This window comes from Miniopterus schreibersii, assembly GCF_964146895.1.
Source record: "Miniopterus schreibersii genome assembly, chromosome: 5".
In the NCBI taxonomy this organism is placed as follows: Eukaryota; Metazoa; Chordata; class Mammalia; order Chiroptera; family Miniopteridae; genus Miniopterus; species Miniopterus schreibersii.
The window spans coordinates 26,734,596-26,755,002 of record NC_138106.1 but is presented as its reverse complement, the minus strand read 5'-3'; the positions used below and the strand labels follow the sequence as shown (position 1 = coordinate 26,755,002).

At 37.2% G+C, this 20,407-nt stretch overlaps 1 protein-coding gene across 8 annotated transcripts in view; it reads left to right on the top strand.

The window, feature by feature from the left end:
- Nucleotides 1-751: 751 nt before the first annotated feature.
- PHC3 (polyhomeotic homolog 3) overlaps nucleotides 752-20,407 on the top strand; it is a 59,521-nt gene continuing 39,865 nt past the window's right edge. For 6 of the 8 annotated variants that reach the window (XR_013998822.1, XR_013998823.1, XM_081137808.1 and 3 more), the window contains exons 1-4: nucleotides 762-797; nucleotides 3,463-3,628; nucleotides 7,041-7,196; nucleotides 8,291-8,368. Coding sequence is in view for 5 of the 8 variants with exons in the window: in XM_081137808.1 (XP_080993934.1) it covers nucleotides 784-797; nucleotides 3,463-3,628; nucleotides 7,041-7,196; nucleotides 8,291-8,368 (414 nt within the window). In the remaining 3 variants the exon portion in view is untranslated. Of the gene's footprint in view, nucleotides 798-1,604; nucleotides 1,695-3,462; nucleotides 3,629-7,040; nucleotides 7,197-8,290; nucleotides 8,369-20,407 lie in introns of all 8 variants that reach the window. The other 2 variants (XR_013998821.1, XM_081137807.1) reach the window with 1 other exon arrangement.

Sequence of the window (20,407 nt, the reverse complement as noted above, 5' to 3'; positions counted from 1 at the left end):
TGGAGAGGGCAGGGAAGCTCTGTACTCCTCCCCGCATACCTTGCCCAATGAGTCTCTTCCATCTGGCTGCTCTTGGAAGAAAGGGACTTTTTATACTCATCTTTGTATGTTTCATCCTGCCTCATAGTAGTTGCTATATATTTGTATCTATTAGAAAACCACATTAGCAAACTAGTGGTCATCCCCGCTTGTTCCCTGTGGAATTCTGGTTTGCAACCCCTACTAAGTGCTCAGCACACTCATGTCGAAGGCGTAGGATAATCAGGATGAGCCCTTAACCAGCCACCGCACAAGCATCCTGAACGCTACCTTTGAGATAGAGGAACGGCTGGTTCGGACCCCCAAACTCCAATCTGCCCTGGGGAACAAGCCTTGCAGCCACCAGGGCATTTCCTTTCCCTCTGAGACCTTCGCACCCAATTCTGTAGTTTCTTTCCGCTCGCTCTTTGCAGTTTGCATAAGCTTTGGCATGCTTTATATGTTCTTCAAATTTTTAACTTAACAGAACTTTTCTAATTTTGGTTACAGACCCCTCTCCAAGAGGAAGAAGACCCTGGGCAAGAGAAAGCGAGGAATTGGAGGTGAGACATTCTGGCATCTGAACCGCGCAATCTGGTCAATTCCGAGGCCGCAGGGCCAGAGTTTGGAGGGGGAGTGGAAGCCCACGACCCCACGTGACCCCGGGGGCCCGGGGCTGGGCCGACCCCGCCCTCCGCCCGCCGCCGCGGAGGCTGGGGTGAGGGGGGCGCATGCGCAGCCCGCGTTAGTGATGGAGGAGAGAAGATGGCGGAAGCGGAGTGAGTGACTTGCTGGTGACTGATGTCGTAACTGGGGGGCGAGTGGGGGCAGCGACACGTCCTCCAAGGGGGAATCTCCGGGCTCTCTCGCGGGCAGTGCGGGGAAAAGGAGACCCGAGAGTTTCCTGATCGTGGAGGAGCCCGCTTGACCCGTGTCGGGGGGTGGAGGCGACCTGTGAGGGTCCAGTTACCTCCAGGCGGGAGCGCCCCTTTCGCTAACTGGCCCTGGATCAGCGGGGCCCTGCACTCAGGGTCACCCCTGGGACCCCGGCCGCTAGGGTCTTCCGAGGGATGAACCCCCGTGGGCCTGTCAGGCGCTGTCATCCCTGCAAGTGGGCCCCGCGGGCAGCCTTGTGACGGCTGCCTGCGCCGGGGGCCCGCGGAGGCTGGCGAGGGCTGGGCGGGCACTGCCAGGCCTCTTTCGCGCTCCCCTCTTTCCCGCTCTGGCGCCACCCCGCTCCACCCTGGGGGAGAACCCGAGACCGGGGGCTGCTCACCGCCCTCCCCCAGGAGGCGTGGAGGAGGCGTCCCAGCGCCGGCCTTACAGCGGCGGGGGCTCCGTGGGTCTGGCCAGGCTTGAAAACCCCCTGGAAGGGAAGATCCTTTTTCCCTCGGGTCTCGGGCAGCAGGGTTCATGCGTCCCCAGGGGGCCACATTCCTGTGTGGCAGTGTGGTGGTATGCCTAGTTAGAGACGCAAACTTAGTGTCTACGGGGTAGGCCTCTTGGGCACCAGGACTGCCGGCTGTGTTTTGCACGCATTACTATGCATAGACCGTGGAGTTACAAAAATTGTTCTTCTGTGCCAGGTCTTCAAATGCATTTCAGTGGTTTGGCCGATTCCACTCACCGATGTTTAGAATTGTGCCTACAATTTGGATTCTCTGTGACCATTTTTGGTTAGTTACCGAACTGCTTAACATAGGGTTTGGGATTGAGGGTATGGTTGAGCGGAATAGCACTCTAAAGGCACCAGAATTTAAGCTGGCTTTTTGCGTATCACTGGTATGAGGTTCAAAAGTGTTATGACAGACAGCCAGTAATTTGGAAAAAGTTTACTTTATCTACCACTAAATCTGTATGATGTTAAACAGTTACTATAAGATGCTGTGATTTCATGATTGGAAGGCAGTTTGAAAAACTATTTAAAAAACCAACAAAGAAGGGTAAAGATGTATGAGTCATTTACTAATCAAAAAAGTAAGTGTAGTCATTTCCCCCCCTTTTTTCCTTTCACCTCTCTGCTTATTAAATCGATATTTTTAAAAAAACATTTGATTCCTTGAAGAGCATGTAAATATTTTTTACATAAATGATTTAAAGAACAAAGAAAATTTGTACATAAAAGGACACCATATGGGAATAGTGTATGTGTACACAATTAGTGCCAGATTCCTTTGTCTTTTCCTGAAGTAGAAAGTGTTCTTGTTATATTCTTGTCAATGCTGCTGCGCTAATGTGAGGTGGGCCCGATTTTGTTTCTTGGAAGAAAAGACAGGTAAGAAAGGCAGATAAAATCAGTATAGTCTCTGTGCTTTTCACCATTGTGGTACATTTCTCACCCTATGCAAAAACTACTTGTAGTTCTAGTTTCTAACAATATTGAGGCCCTCAGAATTGACCTAAAATAAAATGTTTGAATTTATTCAGGTAAAAATTCTGTATTTGGTAGAATTTTTTAAAAAAAGATGTCTTTATTGATTTCAGAGAGAGGAAAAGAGAGGGAGAGAGAGACATAGAAACATCAATGATGAGAAAGTCATTGATGGAGCCCACAACCTGGGCATGTACCCCGACCGGGATCAAATCCTGATCACCTGGATCCTAGGTCGATGCTCAACCGCTGAGCCACGCCCGGTCGGGCTGGTAGAATTTTATACAATAGTGAAGTGAGTTTTTAATATTAGAGGGAAATAAAGTCTTGTACAAAAATGTACTTTACTCGCCATATCTGAGGGAAGTGACATAATTATGCTGTTTTCAAAATTTTGGACAATTCTTTATGAAAAAGAGATTTTGGTAAGGAAGTGGGGAAATTGTCAGCTCTTCTCTACCCAGTCAGAGTAATCTGCTTATGAGTGTAACTCATTATACTTATTAGATGTTGTAAGGACAGTGTTGTAGAGTAGGGAAAAAGGCAGTGTGATTTTTCTTACTACTTTTCTAAAATAACTTATTTTTAAAGCAAGTGTATATGGTAGCCAAAAACTAAACTATTTATCACAAGCCCTTAGGCACCCTATTTTAATGAATAGATAAAAATGACTTTAACTCTAATTAGTAAGTTCAAAAGAATGTAAATATATATTTTAAAGCACTTTTATGTTGCTGGAGTTTTATTTTCCTAAGTAGTTTAGTATTCACTCATCACCTGTTTTGGTTTCAAAACACTCATCTTTTTTCAGTAATGAAAAGATAAACTTTAGACCAGGCTTTATCTGAGTTACATATCCTGGATCATTTGAATTCAAATTTAGTTGGTATTAAGTATTAAATATGCTATATATTTGTGAAGTACTTTTTCTTTCTAAGTGTTTATGGTGACTGTGTGCTGTGTTTTGAGGGCCTTCTTAGAAACTTAGATTGTTTCTTTGAAATTATTAAATATTCTTTAAAACCCATAAGGTAATGCTTTTGCCAGTACAAACCCTTTGTGTTATCTGCCAGATTTAAGGACCACAGTACAGCTATGGATAGTGAACCAAACCCTGGAACATCTTCTGTGTCGACAACAACCAGTAGCACCACCACTACCACCATCACCACTTCCTCCTCTCGAATGCAGCAACCACAGATCTCTGTTTATAGTGGCTCAGATCGACATGCTGTACAGGTATTTCAATTAAAATGATGGGTAGACTAAGATTCAGGATGTCATTATTTTTTGCTTATGCCAGATGAATCTGTTGTTTCATATCCAATGAATTATATGATATCCTCTAAATAAGTACAGAGTTGTTAATGTTTGAAACAATCAAAAAGTTATTTAATAATCATTCTGTTGAGAGGGCTTACGCTTGTCAGAGTGTAGCTTATAAAATATGTAAGGAAAATTATGATCGGAAGGTCTCTAGCTACTGCTGCAATGTGGAGATAATCTAGAGCTCCAACATGCAGAATGGCTCTAGGTTTTTTTGGGTTATTTTATACTTGAACCCATAATATAGACTTAGGGAGATCTATTCAGGTCTGTAGATGTGTTAAGGGGTTCATTTTAAACGTAAGTGGTCTAAGAACCCTAAACAGAAGGATTCATTATAAAGCTCTTAGGGGCAGAGGTGGAAAGGAATATTTAAATAGGAAAAATCTTAGGCTCTTCACTTAGTTGAGAAAATTAAGTTTACTTGGTTAACCTTTATAATAATGGAAGCTGAGGCAATATAGTATTGCATAAAAAGGACATGGGCATTGCAGTCTGATTCGCTCTTTGTTTGAATTCCACTTTCTTTATCACTAGTAGCTGTATAGTCTTGTGTGGGAGACATAATAGCCTCAGGAAACTATTAAATGAGGATGAGACCACCTACTTTATTAGTTATTACGAGGATTAAAGGAAGCATCTAGAACTGTGTGGGCACATTAGATGTACCGAGCAAGTAGTAATAATAGCTAACATTTATTGAACAGTTTCTATGGGCCAAGCATTTGATAATGTTTTGCATGGATTATTAGATACTATTACTATCTCCATTTTACAAATGGGACAACTGATGTTTTAAGTAGGCTAAATAACTTTCCTAAACTCACAAAGCTAGTAGGTTCTTTGATTTTAGAGTTGTGCCCTTAACCACTCTGTGAGTTCTTATTTCCATTATACCTGCTTATTCTCTCTAGAATCCCCATAATTGCATTCTACCCTGAAAATAACTTTGTAATATAGTCCTCTCCCTGTTCATTTTTCTAGAGTGGATATCCCAGTATAATGGCTATTTAACTGTTGTATGGTTTAGGATTCTGAAGTTACCATGGGTGGAATCAGAGTTGTTGGAGACCTAGTCAGTTCAAAAATTCAAACGGGAATGCAGAATGTGTTTTTAATGCTCTTTATCTTTCTCTGAGACATGGGGAAAGAGTATTGAGATCTTTGAACATATAGATGATGTGATATTTTAATATGCCATTTTGTTCTCTAGTTTTTACCTAAGCTGGATGTGTTAATAAAAAGTAGGGTTATGTACAACATAGGGAATATAGTCAATAATATCAAAATAACTTTGTATGGTGATAGAAGGTTACTAGACTTGTAGTGGTGATCATTTTGAAAGGTATATAGATATTGAATCACTGTGTTCTAAACCTGAAAGCAATGTATTATTTTATGTCAACTGTACTTTACTAAAGCATTTTTTAAAGTGTTACTAGAGATATGTAGATATAGATATATCTCACAAATAGCACTAACACTAGTTTGTATGATATCATAGAATTGCTTCCCCTAAAATACAGTTAAATCAATATTTATTGAACTACCTAAGTAGTTCTTTTAATGCCTTCCAACTTTCTTTTTCAGTCCTGTGAATGTTCTTTATCATCCTCATTCCTTTAGAGGACCAAAATAAGAACAGTGTGCTCTATCTTTAACTTGTATTTAAAAAGCCTTTCTCCCATCAGTATAGCATTGAATGGCAATGAAAGTCTATGCTGACAATAGAAAAATTACTATACTCTGACAGAAGTATCTGTCAATAGATTATTCATTTGTTACAGAATTAGAAGAACATACATAGATTTACCTGACCACAAGATATACTGTTATAATCCTAAATTGATTCTGGTCTATAGTTTCCTGCAACTAGGGGTCAGAAGCCTATAGTGCTATTGGGACAGGAGTCTGTAGCAAGTATAGCAATCTGTAGTTGGAGACATAAGTTAAGAACATGTGAAAGTAAACAACATAAGGAAATATGCTTTCATGGAATTTGGATAAAGAGACTCATGGCTTTGTGGTTCAGGTTGTCCTCAGACCCTAAAGCTGTAGGATATGGCTCTATTACTCCCTTTGCTCTTTTAAAACACTGTGGTTCAATGCTACTGTTAGGGTTCTGTGCTGTTTCAGAGTCACTGTGGGCATGATGTGACTTTGGGATGTGGTTGCAGAGGACTGGCATAGTCTGACTTACTGATTTGGACAGATAAAGAAATTTTCTCTGTTATTAGAATATTTGTCTTCTTTATGTTTATTTATGAAGTTTCAGGCTCAGATTTTATATTTTACTAATATTTATAGTAACACTTTAACAGGAATTTTTTTAGTGAGAATAGTTTTATTCTATGTTGAAACAACTGAAACAAGGAATCTGACATTTAAAAAAAATTTTAAGTGTTTGAAAAATTACATTTGAAAAGTAATTAGTAATTTTCTAAAAAGTAAATTGCTTTGTAATTTTACATGATTAATATAATACCTACTCATTCTAAGTTTTTTTCAGACATTTAAAGAAAAGTACAAATGAGAGGGTAAAAATCACCTCTAATCCAGTTACCTATCAGTAGTCTTTTAATGTTTTCCTGAGTATTCTTTCAAAATTTTTAATATAAAAAGGCATTTTATTCTATACACTGCTTAACAATCTGCTTTTTTCACCTTATGATATATTTGGGAATTTTTTTGTTTAATAAATATAGATATATATGTACTGTTTAGTACAGTAGCTACTAGCTGTATGTGGCTATTTATATTTAAATTTAAATTAAGTAAAATTAAAAGTAAATTCCTTAATTGCACTAGCCACATTGTAAGTGCTCAGGAGACACAGGTGCTAGTGGCTACTATATTCGACAGCTCTGATCCACATTACTATTTGTAATGGCTACAAGGTTATACATATTCCTCCCTACACCCAAGCCATGAATTCTGCCAAGTTTTATTCAAAACGCTTATACCAGTTTACATTTTTATGACCTTTTATGAGAGTACCTGTTTCCCCAGTTAGTAATAGTAGTATTTTAAATCTTCATCCATCTTAAAGTTGGAAAATAGTATCCTGTTTTAATTTGTAAGTTTTGTCTACTAATGTGATTGAAGATCTTTTCAAATACTTGTTTGGACCTTTTATGTGAATTGACTATCCTGGGTAATTTTAATTTGCACAGATTTAATTTGTACAATCCTAGTGATATGTAATTAGGAGAGATATTGAATACTAAAGTAGTGAAATTTTAAACTATCACTTTTTTAATACTTTATTTTATGGTTACAACTAAGGTTAAGATGGTTTGACATTGGTTCAATTGATTTATCACAGGTAATTCAACAGGCATTGCATCGCCCCCCCAGCTCAGCTGCTCAGTACCTTCAGCAAATGTATGCAGCTCAACAGCAGCACTTAATGCTGCATACTGCAGCCCTTCAGCAGCAGCACTTAAGCAGCTCCCAGCTTCAGAGCCTTGCTGCTGTTCAGGTGAGACTGAAATAAATGAAGAATTATGAGGCCAAAGTTGACATTATTTGAGGAAAATAAATTGGGTATTATTCCAGAGTTCTCAGATGTTTTGTGGTGATTTTTCTTAGGGAAATATAATAGGCTGCCAAATGGAAGTTAATTTTAAAAAAATGATGGATATATTTTATATGTTTTGTCCCACTGCTTTTTAACTACATTGCAAAAATGCTATGCTGGTGTCATGATTTTGCGTGTAAAATTCTAGGTACAACAGTGAAAACTTAGGGTTACATAAATTGTATTTACATTTTAACAAAAAAAGGATTTTTTCAGTATGCAAGTAATTTACATTATTTAAAAAAGCAAATCGTATAAAATGTTTATAAGAGGTAAACTAGAAGTATTCCTTTTCTACACCCACTGCTGTTTTCCACTCTTCAGGGTTGGCCACTGTGCCAGTCTAATATGTATCCCTCCAGAAACTTTCTGTATAAAGATATGCATATGCACTTTCTAAAATCTAATCATACTATTCCTACTGATAACAGGATGACTTTATGATTAAATGCTTTTGTTTTAAAAAAGATTTTCATTATTATTTTACTGTTTATTTAAATAAAACTATATGTGAGATTTAATCTTAAATCTTACTAGAGGAAGATCTTAGTTGACTGAACCTGTAAAAGTTTTATTTCTATTGTAATCACATCCCCAGCAGTTGCTTTTTCTTGGTAGTGTAATTTTAAATAACATTGTGTTTGTGATATGAGTTAGGAAACTGAAACCCACTGGCACTTGATGTAGCTTCATTTTCTTTTTTGTAATGTTGGAGTGGTGATTCCACTTCAAAGAAGACAGAGGCTTATACAGTAAAACAGACAATGCGTGCAACTATTAAAATAATATTACCCTTTGGGTCCTCTGTTTCCACCATTCAGCTTTTTTGTTTTGTCTTAATCTGTTTGGCCAAAGCTTAATCCATGTTGACTGTAAAATGAATTGGTTCATACATAGACATTTTGACTTTTATTGTGGTTTTGTGGTAGCCTGGTACCAGAAAGTTTTTAACTTAAGGTTTTTATAGACATATTATAAAGATCTTATTATTTTAGGCAAGTTTATCCAGTGGAAGACCGTCTACATCCCCCACAGGAAGTGTGACGCAACAGTCAAGTATGTCCCAGACATCTGTAAGTGCCCTAAACTTTTTCCTGGATTTAAAAATTTTAATTACTGCTTTCCAGAAGTAAACTGTTAATATTTACAAAGCTGTTAATTGTGTATTTGTCAAAATGCTATTTAAATAACAAGTACCTAGAAATAAGAATGATAAGGTTCAAGAATTCAGAAATAATGTTAAACTTCTGAAAATCTGAGTCTTAAAAAAAATATTTTTGTATTACTTTTTATACATGTTTTCTCATGGATTGTATTCAGATTCTTTATGGTTCTAAATGATTGCAGTTTTCAGCATGTATTGAAAGCCTGAAATATACAATGCAGGGGTATTAGGCCCTGCATTTACTGTGATATACTACAAAATGTCATATCCTTGGTAGACATCTAAATGTTTTTAGCTTTTTCTGTGAAATTCACATTTTAGCAATTATACTTTTTAGCTTATACTTACTTGAGTTATCAGGGTCAAATTCATAATTAATCCACTGAAGATAGTGTAATTTATTTAGAGACAGGAATAAAAGAAAGCTGGTTTGCTCTATTGTATATATAATATACTGGGAAATTGTGTTTAACTTTTCATTTTGATATAATTTAAAATTGCAAGAATAATAAAAAAATTTACTCAGATTTACCAGTTGTTAGCATTTTGGCTCATTGCTTTATTATTCATTTTTTCTCTCTACATGTTTACGTATTATCTTTTTCTGAATCATTTATGTGTAAGTTGGGACATGTTCTTTTACTCCTGAATATTTTGATATATGCAGTATTTACTAGAAACAAAGTTGTTCCTTTACAAAGCCACATAAAAATGATCAAATTCAGTGAACTTAACATTGCTACAATGTAGTGTATATTAAATTTTATCAGTTGTCCTAGAGTTCTCAACCGCATGGCTATAGATGTTTTGGACCAGATAATTCTTATTTTCTTTTTAAAATTTTTATTTATTGATTTAATAGAGAGAGAAGAAAGGAAAGAGAGAGAGATGTCCATTCGTTGCTCCACTTATTTATGCACTCATTGGTTGATTCTTGACTGGAGGTTGAACCCACAGCCTTGACATATCAGGACGATACTCTAACCAGCTGAGCTACCTGGCCAGGGCTGGGCCCGATAATTCTTTGTTTGGGGGGCTGTCTTGTGCATTATAGAATGTTTAGCAGCATCCCTAGCTTCTATCCACTTAGATACCAGTAGACTGTGGCCCTCCTCCTTCCTCCATTGTGACAGCCAAAAGTGTCTCTAGGCACTGCCTAATGTTTTCTGGGGACAAAATTGCCGCTGGTTGAGAATGATTCAGTTAACCTAATAATGTCCTTTCTAGCTATTTTTTCCTGATACAGTGTGGTAATACTTTGATGCTTTGTAAAATTAACTCCAATAGAATATAGTTTGTAGATTGCTAAGGAATTGAAGGTGAACTTGTGCTGTACTTCTTTAATAAGGAAAGTATCCTGGAATATAAATAAAATTAGTTAAAAAAGAAGTTACTTATGACTTGAAAATATTAGACTAAAGAAAATGAAAAACCTAAGAAATGTAATATGGCCCTAAGCATTAATATTATAGTTATGGTTATTGATGTCAGATATGTCTCTAATTAATACACTGGTAGTTAAGGAAAGGACTAGTAAGTATTTTGTGGGCTGGTTAAGAACCTTATAGACAAATTCTTTATTCCATGAAATACTGGAATAACATTAGACAACATAGAGATAAGTGTTTTTTAATGTTTTTCATCATATTATTACAAGGTATCCTTTTAAACTCTTTTTCTCTCATGATTTTATGTATGTGACTTTCACAGAAATTACAATTTCATTGGTTGTGCTTAATTTTTATGACATTGTTAGTGCTACTTGTCATAAATCAGGCCATCTTGTGTGATAAAGTATGCCAGAGACAGTGAGTGGCTAGTGGGGAAAAAGAAGTAAGTAGGGGAATGGATATCCAGGGGGAAAAAGGAATAACATATTACATTTGTTTTATCTTCTATTCCAACTGAGCATTAGCTCAAGTGAGTTGACTAGCAGTTCAAATTATGATACCCAATGTTGCTTAGTAAACTTAGGTCAAACTTTGAAAGAGGGGCAGAGCATGGTAGCAGAAATCTCTAGATAGTGACTGTAATGATCTGTCAGATGGCAGTCTAGTAGTTTTCAGAGTTTAGGTTGTTTTGAGGTAGGTTTCCAGATAACAGTGAAAGCCATGGGAAATGGTCCAGCCTCTAGTAGAAAAACGGGCTACAAGGTAGGTTGTCAGATTATCAGCCAAAAAGGTTGGGGTTTAGAGTAAGAGTGGGATCTCAATGGGGAAATGGAATATTGTGTTTTTTAAAAATGGAGTCAGAAGGGGTCAATGGGGAGAAAAGGGAACATCTGTAATATTTTGAACAACAAAAAATAATAATAAAAAAATAAAATAAAAAGTCAAAATCCAATGATACCACTTGGGGAAACGATGTATGTAGAGAAATCTTTTGTTAATTGAATGTATAGGTAAAAAGTGGATGCCAGCATTCTCTACTTTCCCCTCATTAGAACAGAAAGACTAATTCTAGACTCTAATGAATAGTAAGTCAGTAGTGAGTGTTGATTTTATGATTGTTTGGCTCTAAAACTAGTTGGGACTAAGCCTTTAGATGTCTTTGTACTTAAAATTTAGTTAAACTTGATTTGCTAAAATGAAATCTAAACCAATTAAAAATTCTTCTGCAAAAAAAAGACATCAACAAAGTTAAAAAAAAAAAAAATGGTTGAGAATAGACCATATTTATCAACCAGCTTATGTTTGTGAAATACCAAGGGCTCTTTTGCATCAGTAAGATAAACAGTGAGAATCCACAAAAGACCTGCATTGGTAATTTTCAAAAGAAAGACTGTTTTTGGCTTTTAAACACATGAAAATATATTTATCATGTTAGTAATAAAAAAATGTATATAAAAACAACGATGGACTATTTTCACTTCTCAAATTAGAAAACAAAGAACATTGAGACAATACCCATTGTTGACAAGGACATGAGAAACTAGGTAGACTCATTCACTGTTAATGGGAATATAATTGGTACAGTTTTTCTAGATGGTTATTTGGCAATGTGTATGAAAATTTAAACTGTGCATACCCTTTCACATGGCACTCTCATTTTTAGTGATATCATTTACTAAAAAGGACAGATAATTATGCAGAAATAATATAGGTAATTATGCAAATAGACAGGGTTTATAATAGTGAGAAATTATAAATAATATATATGTCTTTTAATTGAGGATTAATTAAATAAATGATAGTTAATTTATACAGTGGAATATTATAGCTACTAAAAATGCTCTGTGTATTTACAGAGAGGCTTAGATTTTCATTAGGTATTAAGCTGAAAAAAAGTAAGAATATATAGTACCATCTCATTTAATTTATTTAGATTATTCTATTTTTCTTTCAGTTCTAAACTTCCCATTTGGTTCTTCTTTATATCTTCTGTTTCTTTGGGGAGAATATATTTTTCCTTTGTTTTAGGCAGGCTCATAACTACTTGTTCAAAGATTGTTGCTTTAAAATCTTTGTCAGATAATTATAATCTCTTTCATCTTGGTGTTGGCATTTATTTATTGATTGTCTTTCAGCCTGAGAGGTCTTTCTAATTCTTAGTATGGTAAGTGATTTTTGATTGAAACCTGGTGTTTTCAGTATTATGTTATGAGACTATGGATCTTATTTATTTAAGCTTTCTCATATGGCAGTAAGGAAGTGCATGTGCCACTTCCTTACTGCCATATGGGGGTAGAAGTCCAGGTTCCCCATTTGGTCTCCATTGACACCCAACGGGGTGCTCCTTGTAATTGCTGAGTGGAGGTGAGAGTTCTGGCTCCTCACTAGGCCTCCACTGATGCTTTCCTGGCTGGCAGGGATAGGACTACCCTTCACTGCTTCCCACATGGTCTCTTTTGGTTCTGCAGGATCAGGTGGGTTTGTGGTGGTGGTCTATTTCTATCTGGCTGGGATGAAAGTCCTGGCTCTCTACCTGGCCTTCTCTGACATTAACCCTTTGGAAGAACTAGGGGAGTTGGGGTGCCTCATTACAGTTTGGCGAGGTCTTTGCTGCCGTGGGTGTGGGTGGGGCCACATTTTCGGTGGCCGAAGTGGAGCAATTAAAAAAAAAAAAGTTTTCTATGTTGGTAGGCTGTCTCTTTCCCGGTCGTTCGGCTAGAAATAACAGGCTTCTGTTGGGACTTCTTTTTGTCTGCACCCATTGGTGTTTCAGTGTTACTGATTTCTTTAACTCAAAGTTTGGGTTATATAACACAAAAAGAAAACCAAGTGAGATCACAATCACATTGTTTTCTGGGTCCTGAGGTCTCGGCATTCTGCTTTTCTCCACCTTTGGGATTGTCTTGTGTTTGTTTTATATGGAACATCCAGGGTTTTCAGTAATACTTAGGAAGAGGAATAAGGAAAAGCATGTCTATTCCATCTTCCTGGGAACAGAATTCCTGTCATTAAAACTTATTTTTTAAAAGTTATATCTATATATCTGATTATGCAGGAAGAAAATCTATAATATACAACAGTTAATCAGTGGTTATGCCTGAGGAAGTAGATTGAAAAGCTTTATTTTGTTAATTTTTATATTGCCTAAATAAAATATGAATATACTCTCATTGTCTAAGTGACAGACAATACAAATGTATAGAGTAAAAGTGACACTCCCCCTTCAGTAGTCCCTTTTGCCCTGACAGTTTTTTGTGAAGCTTTCCTATCTTATTACTGTATGTTTCTATGCATAAATCTAAATAGATAGGCTTATGGTTAATTTTATTTGTTTTCATGTAAATGAAGTGCCATTATTCTATATACTTTCTCTTCTATGTCTTTGGGCATTTTCAGCTGGAAAGGATTATGTGGCTGGAAATTGCAATCATAAGTCTCTAAATGACTCAAGGACTGTTTGTGTCTCATTCTCTTTCTCTTTCTTTGTTGTTTTTTGGTCCTGGAGTCTACATTAATCCCAGATGTTTTGACTTTAATTTACTATACTGTTCTGTCAAAAGGGAAAAACCTTATTTTTGATAGCTTTCTAGTTATGGTGCTACACAACATGAGCTTTTGAAGCCTAGTTAGTTTTATGACTTCATTTATATATTCATACATGAGTATTCATTCAACAAATATTTACTGAGCATTAAATATGTGCCAGACACCCTTCTAGCAACACAGCAGACAAAATCTCTGTCTCTATGAAGCTAGGAATAGACAGATAGTAAACTAGTATATAAAATGTCAAATGGTGGTAAGTGCTATAGAGAAATATAAAACAAGGAAGGGGAATGGGATGAGTGAGATTGCTATTTTTAATTAGAGTGGTCAGGGAAAGCATTACTAATAAAGATGACATTTGGAGGATGGTGAGAGGCAGACATGCTCAAGGAACAGAAAGGAGGGCACTGTGGTTGGAGTGGAATGAGAGAGTGGGAGTGGGATTAAGAGGTGTTAGAAACGTAATTGTGATCCTATCATGAGGAGATTATAAAACCCTTAAGTTTTGCTTGGGATGAGTTTGGAAGGTATTGGAGAATTATTTCAGTAGGGAGGTGACGTGATCTCACACAGGTCTTAACTGTAATGTTGAGAGTAGGTTCTAAGGTACAAAGGTAGAAAGAAGCAGGGAGACAAGTTAAGTGGTTCTTGTAATAATCCAAAAGAGAGTTACTGGTGATTTGGACCATGATGTGACAGTAGGAGTGATGAGAAGTGGTTAGCCAGAGTCTGAATATTTTTTTCTCTAATATTTTATTATAGAAATTTGGATATGTTTTGAAAGTAAAGCTAACAGGATGTGCTGATGGATTGAATAAAAGATGTGAGGAAAAGTGAAGAGTTGAGGATAACTGTAGTATTTTGCTTGAGCATCTGGAAGAATCTGCCAAAGCAGATGTTGGAGAAGAAATTCAGGAGTTTGGTTTGGACATTTTAAGTTTGTGATGCATATTAGACATTCACCTGTAGATGCCGAGTAGGCACCGGATATATGAATTTGGAGTTCCTTTGGGAGGTCTGGTGATTATTGATGTCTTGTGCATCTTATTGAAAATTCAAGTCATGAGAGTACATGATGACTTTACTATCAGTTGTGGGACATTATAAGAGAAAGTTTGGTAGAATGGAGATGAAGGACCTGGGTTCTAGTCTTAATTCTATGATTGACTAGTGACGTGACTTAGGGCAAGTCATTTAAATTTTCTTATAGTCCAGTGTGTGTTTTTAAATGTAAATTTAAGGTGTCTAATTAGGTGGTTTTTAGTCTTTCATTCAGGTATCTCTGGGTCTGAGTCAAGGAAAAAGTGTAGAAGATGGTGCTATGCACTGAATTGCATCTTCTCAAAATTCATATGTGACTGTATTGGAAATAGGGCCTTTCAGGAGGTGATTAAGGTTCAGTGAGGTCATAAGGGTGCGTCCCTGATCCAATAGACCTGGTGTCCTTATAAAAGAGGAAGAAACACCAGATCGATCTCTCTCTCTCTCTCTCTCTCTCTCTCTCTCTCTCTGTTTCTGTTATGAGAGGGTACAATGAGAAGGCAACCATCTGCAAGAGAGCTCTCACCAAAACTAAATTGGCTGGCACCTTGATCTCAGACTTTTCAGCCTCTAGAACTTTGAGAAATAAATTTCTGTTGTTTAAGGTACCTTGTTATGGCAGCCAGAGCTGACTCAGATAGATGGGGCTCTGGGCCTTATCCTGAGCTATAGACAAAACAGTTCTGTGATCTGTTCGAATCTGGGAGTTCTGAATAAGACTGCATTTAAGGAAAGATTTCTATTAAAAAAAAGTTTAAGAACCAGTAGCTTAGATGTTAATCTATGATTCTGTCAGGGTTTTAAAAATATTTGTTTATATGTATTATAAAAACAGTGCCTGTCACATAGTAGGTGTGTAATAAATTTTTGTTGAAAGCTGAAGTTATAAGAGTTATAATAAACTAGAATATGTAATGCATAATATTAATTTTAACGCTTGATTATTGAAAGTAGGTTATCTGCAATGCAGAGAATCATTTTAGGATATATTCTGATTGCCTGATGTTGAGTTATAGGAGAGAGCCTATACCCTTATCTTAGTGATGAGATTCTTTTGTTGCCAGTTATAGGCAGACATCCAATTAGCAGGTACTATATATCTATTGTCTGTAGTGCTGGTTTTCCTGGGGGTACAGATGAGTAAAAGTCCCTTCACTCAGGGACAGTAATATACATTTGAAGAACTATACCTAGACATATCAAATACTGAGCAACATAACAGTATATAATTAAGTAATAAATGCCATAGGGGTTAACAGAAAACAGATCTTTGGGGATTGGAATAGTTGGGGAAGGCTTCTTGTATGAGACTTAAGCTGAGCTTTAAAAACTGTGTAGAATTTGCGGAGAAGAGGACTCATAATGAGATCATGATCCTGAAACAGCAGTACTTAGTTTCAATAATTTATTCCTGAGTGGGATTCTCTATTAGTCTCCCATGCTCATGGGGATAGTCTGTGTCACTATTATATATATTAGATATATAGGGTGACCACCATGTATACACACACTTTGAGTAATTATAAAGGCAGTGTTTATTAAAATACATTTCATTTTCAAAATTGAGCTATCAGCTATTACAGTATGTATACATTTTTTTGAGATACCCTGTATATCTATGATAAAGTTTAATTTATAAATTAGGTACAGTAAGAGATTAACAACAATAATAAAATAGAACAATTATAAAAATACACTGTAGTAAAAGTTATGTGAATGGCATTGGGGCCATTATTAAGTAAAAAAAGGGTTACTTGAACACAAGTGCTTCAATATTGTGACAGTTGATTTAGTAGCCGAGACTGCTACTAAGTGACTGACGGGTAGGTAGTGTATACAGTGTGTATATGCTGGACAAAGGGATGATTCATGTCCCAGGTGGGATGGAGCAGGATGGTGCAGGATGGTTCAAGATTTCGTCATGCTACTCAGAATGACATGCAATATAGAACTTATGAATTGTTTATTTCTGAAATTTTCCATTTAATATTTTTGGACTACCTTGCAGAAAGCAAAACCACAGATAAGGGAGGACCACTCTATGAATTATAGTTTGTATATACAGTGCAGTCACCTTTCTCTCAACATGTTCTTCTCATATGTGATTTATACACACACACACAGACACTTGTATGCATTTATATAAATAAGGTTATATTACATGTAATTCTGTAGTTTTTTCACTTAACCATGGGTCATTAAGATATTTTCATTCCATATAATACATCCTTATTTTAATGTCTGTGTACTGTGTCTCCCTGTAGATATACTTAGTTGATTCTGATCAGTCAGTTGTTAGCAGTGGCTCTGAAATGGACTTTGGCTCTAGAGAGTACTCTGGGCCTGAGACCCTGTGTAACCTCCTTTTGGGGACACCAAGGGGTGGTTGGGAGTTAAATGGCTCTTCTTAGCAGACCTGGCTTTCTCTGATGACTCTTGGAATCAGTGCCAGTGGGAAGAAAGCCTCCAGAAATAGGGCTTAAGCAGTAAGTTCCTTTATGAAGTGTGGGGCTTGAGGTATGAAGTGCCAGGGTTGGCCAAGGTTTTAAAGTGAAAGGGACTTAGGAGTGTTGGGATGTAATTGACAGAGAACTTGCTAAGGGTATCTGGCTCAGGTCAGCAGAACAAAGCAGAAAAAACAGGAGAGCTTTATCAGTTGTGGAAAGGAAGGAAAGTTTCTTTTAGGCTAGCTGTGGAGATGGACTTCTTCCAGAGGTGAGTACTGATCTACTTTCTCTCATGGGTTGGGCATTTATTAGTAGACACTGCCTGACATGTTATTTGCAATATGGAACTTAAAAATAAACATGATGTTTGTTCTTTGATCTCACAACTGAGACAAAGTGGAATGCAATGCAGGTGGTTAGGAAGTAACTATTTAGTTTTCTCACTTCCTTTTTTTCTTTTTTAAGACAAAGAAAAGCATTCTGTCTGTACTTTGTGTTCTACTTCCTTTAAAGAGTACATCAGGCATTTTAGCTATCAGCTAGTCACTTTTTAAAAAGACTTTCATTATGTTTTTAAAAGAGTGTGTGATGTTTGCTTTCTAGAGTCAGTTAGCCTCTCTTTTCCTCTCCCTTTACATCACTGACTGAAAGAAAGTGCGAAGGTATTATTACTGCAGAGTGACCCAAATTATTGAGCTTTCAAGGTATAGGAAAGCCCCCTGAATGCCAAAATACATGAGTCTGAAAACCTGGGTTCAGTTTTACACTGCTAAGTGATTTAATATTTGGAGCAAGGCTTTATTCAAAATGTCTGTTTGTAGAGTGATATTGAAAAAGATTATGTTTTGCCGGGGTTACTAAAAATTTATTATATAGCACATCTCTACACTTTTGCTCTGCTTTGTTAAAAGCTAAACCAAAATTATTGTTTCCCCCCTCCCTCCCTTCCTTCCCCCCCCCCCCCCGCTCTCTCTCATAGACACACAGTCATGCTCTTTGTGATGGGCTTATGTATTATACAGAAAGTCTGAAGTATGACTTAAAATAATATGACATTTATTAACTTAATAAACTTATTGAGTAAAGGCACTTTTACAGATTTTGGATATATGAAGATGAATAACACATGGTCCCCACCCTTAAAGAAATAAGTTATTGTTTAGAAGTGTAGAAATATATGCCAGAAGTATCTGGAAGATAACAGACAAAAAGGAGAGGAAATAGTTTTATTCCGGGATGCAGGGATGCCTGAAAAGAGCTGAAGATTTTCGAAAGGGAGTTGTTCACTACTTAGGTGGAGTGGGGGTGGGGTCTGGGGGTCAAGGGATGATCAGTCCAGTCCAGAGCATTGTTACCAGGGCCATAGAGGCCTCACAAATCATGATATTGCAAATAGCTTCATATGGCTAATGTGAAGGAGTATGTAGGAGTAGGAGGACATGATACTAGAGAGTTTGGGGAGGTTGAATGTTATCCAGAACATTTTTAAATGGTTAATTAATGTTAATAAAATCAGGGAAAGATTATCTGGCAAGGAGGAGAAGGCAAGATTTCAAGTAGGGGGATCAATTTGCAGCTGCTAAAGAAATCTAGGTGGAAGTGACATGGGCCCAGACTCTCAAACTAAGTGATTGAAAATCAAAATCAAAATGAGGAGACTAAAGGTAGAGAATCAGTAAGATACATGTGTGATAAAGGACAGGGAAGAATCAGGGTAAATCCCAGGTAATCTGTTCTGGGGGATTTTAAAAGATGCTGGTGGCCATTTGAGAAGCAGTTGGTTTAAGAGCGAATAATAGTGAGCTTGGTGTTTGAGCATGTTGGTTTGGAGTTGGTGAGAGACATCCAGTAAGATGTGTTCTATAGGTATTTGGACCTGGAGCTCAGAATAGGAGTTTGTCATTAAGGATTGAGAGTAATCATGAGTGAATTTTTTGAAACTATGGGAATAGATGTGATAATTTAGGAATTTAAGAAGTGTTGAGGACAAAGCATGAACATTTTGGAGATGAGTCAGAAAGAAGGTCAAGAAGGAATGGTCTGAAAAAAATTCACTGAACTTGTCAGAGGGCACTGGTTATTATTGTTAATGGGGTTTTAGTAGTGTGCTAAGAGTAAAAGCCATATTGCAGACTAATTTTGTATATTATATTTATATACTGAATTACAGGTTTAGGTATTTTATTAAAATTAAGAAATACATAAAAGATACAGCCACATTTAGAGGATTAATTAACCAGCCCTTGTATACCTTCTATACAGTTTTTAAAAAAATTTTATTTTAAAATAGTTGTAGACTCTTTGGAAGCTACAAAAATAGTACAGAGAAGTCCTCCTCTATAACCTTCACTTAGCTTCGTCCATTCACTTGTTCAGTTTAACAAATGACCTGGACTAGTGCAAATGCTAATGTTTGGGATGGATTATGGAACTGTACAGGTAGTGTAAATTTGTATTCTGTACCCCAACATGGTGTAAGCCTGGAATTTTTATTTTCATAGGAGCCTCTCTTCCCCACACTGGGAGCAAGGCAGATGGCAAGCTGCCTTACTGTTTCTCAGGGCATATGGGTGGAGCTTTTCCAGCTTCCTTTTCACATATTGAGCAGCCCGTTTGAGGATCTTGGCTCAAAATAGGGGTTTTACTTGCAGCTCTCCTTGAAATAGGCTCAAAATTAGGTCTATATCTGTAGGTCAGTATCCCCCTAGACTACCTTGGTGTCAGCTGGAATTTTAGGTCTTTGAATTTCTTCTTTTCTGGCACCTAGAAATCCCCCCCGTTTTTAAAATATGTTTTTATTGAGTTCATAGAGAGGAAGGGAGAGGGAGAGATAGATAGAAACATCAATGATGAGAGGGAGTCATTGATTGGATGCCTCTTGCATGCCCTTTTGGGGACTGAACCTGCAACCAGGACATGTGTCCTGATTGGGAATTGAACTGTGACCTCCTGGTTTGTGGGTTGATGCTTAACCACTGAGCCACAGCACCCTCCCCATTTTTTCTCCTCACCTGAGGATATGTTTATTTATTTATTTTTAAAATATATCTTTATTCATTTCAGAGAGAGGAAAGGAGAGGGATAGAGAGATAGAAACATCAATGATGAGAGAGCCATTGATCGGCTGCCTCCTGTACGCCCCCGACTGGGGATCGAGCCAGCAACCTGGGCATGTGCCCTGACCGGGAATCGAACCCTGATCGCCTGGATCCTGGGTCATCGCTCAGCCGCTGAGCCACTCCTGGCCGGGCGAGGATATGTTTATTGATTTTAGAGAAAGAGGAAAGGAGAGAGAGAGACAGAGAAAGAAAGGGAGAGAGAAACATCAATGAGAGAAACATCGATTGTTTGCCTCCCATTTGCACCTCAACTGGGGAATGAACACGCAGCCTTTTGGTGTACAGGAAAATACTCCAACCGAGCTACCAGGCCAGGGCTCCCCTTTTTAAATCTAGCTATACTAATTTTTCATGTTGATTTAGCATTTCAGTGAGTGTATTTGGGCACATGTATATATGAGTC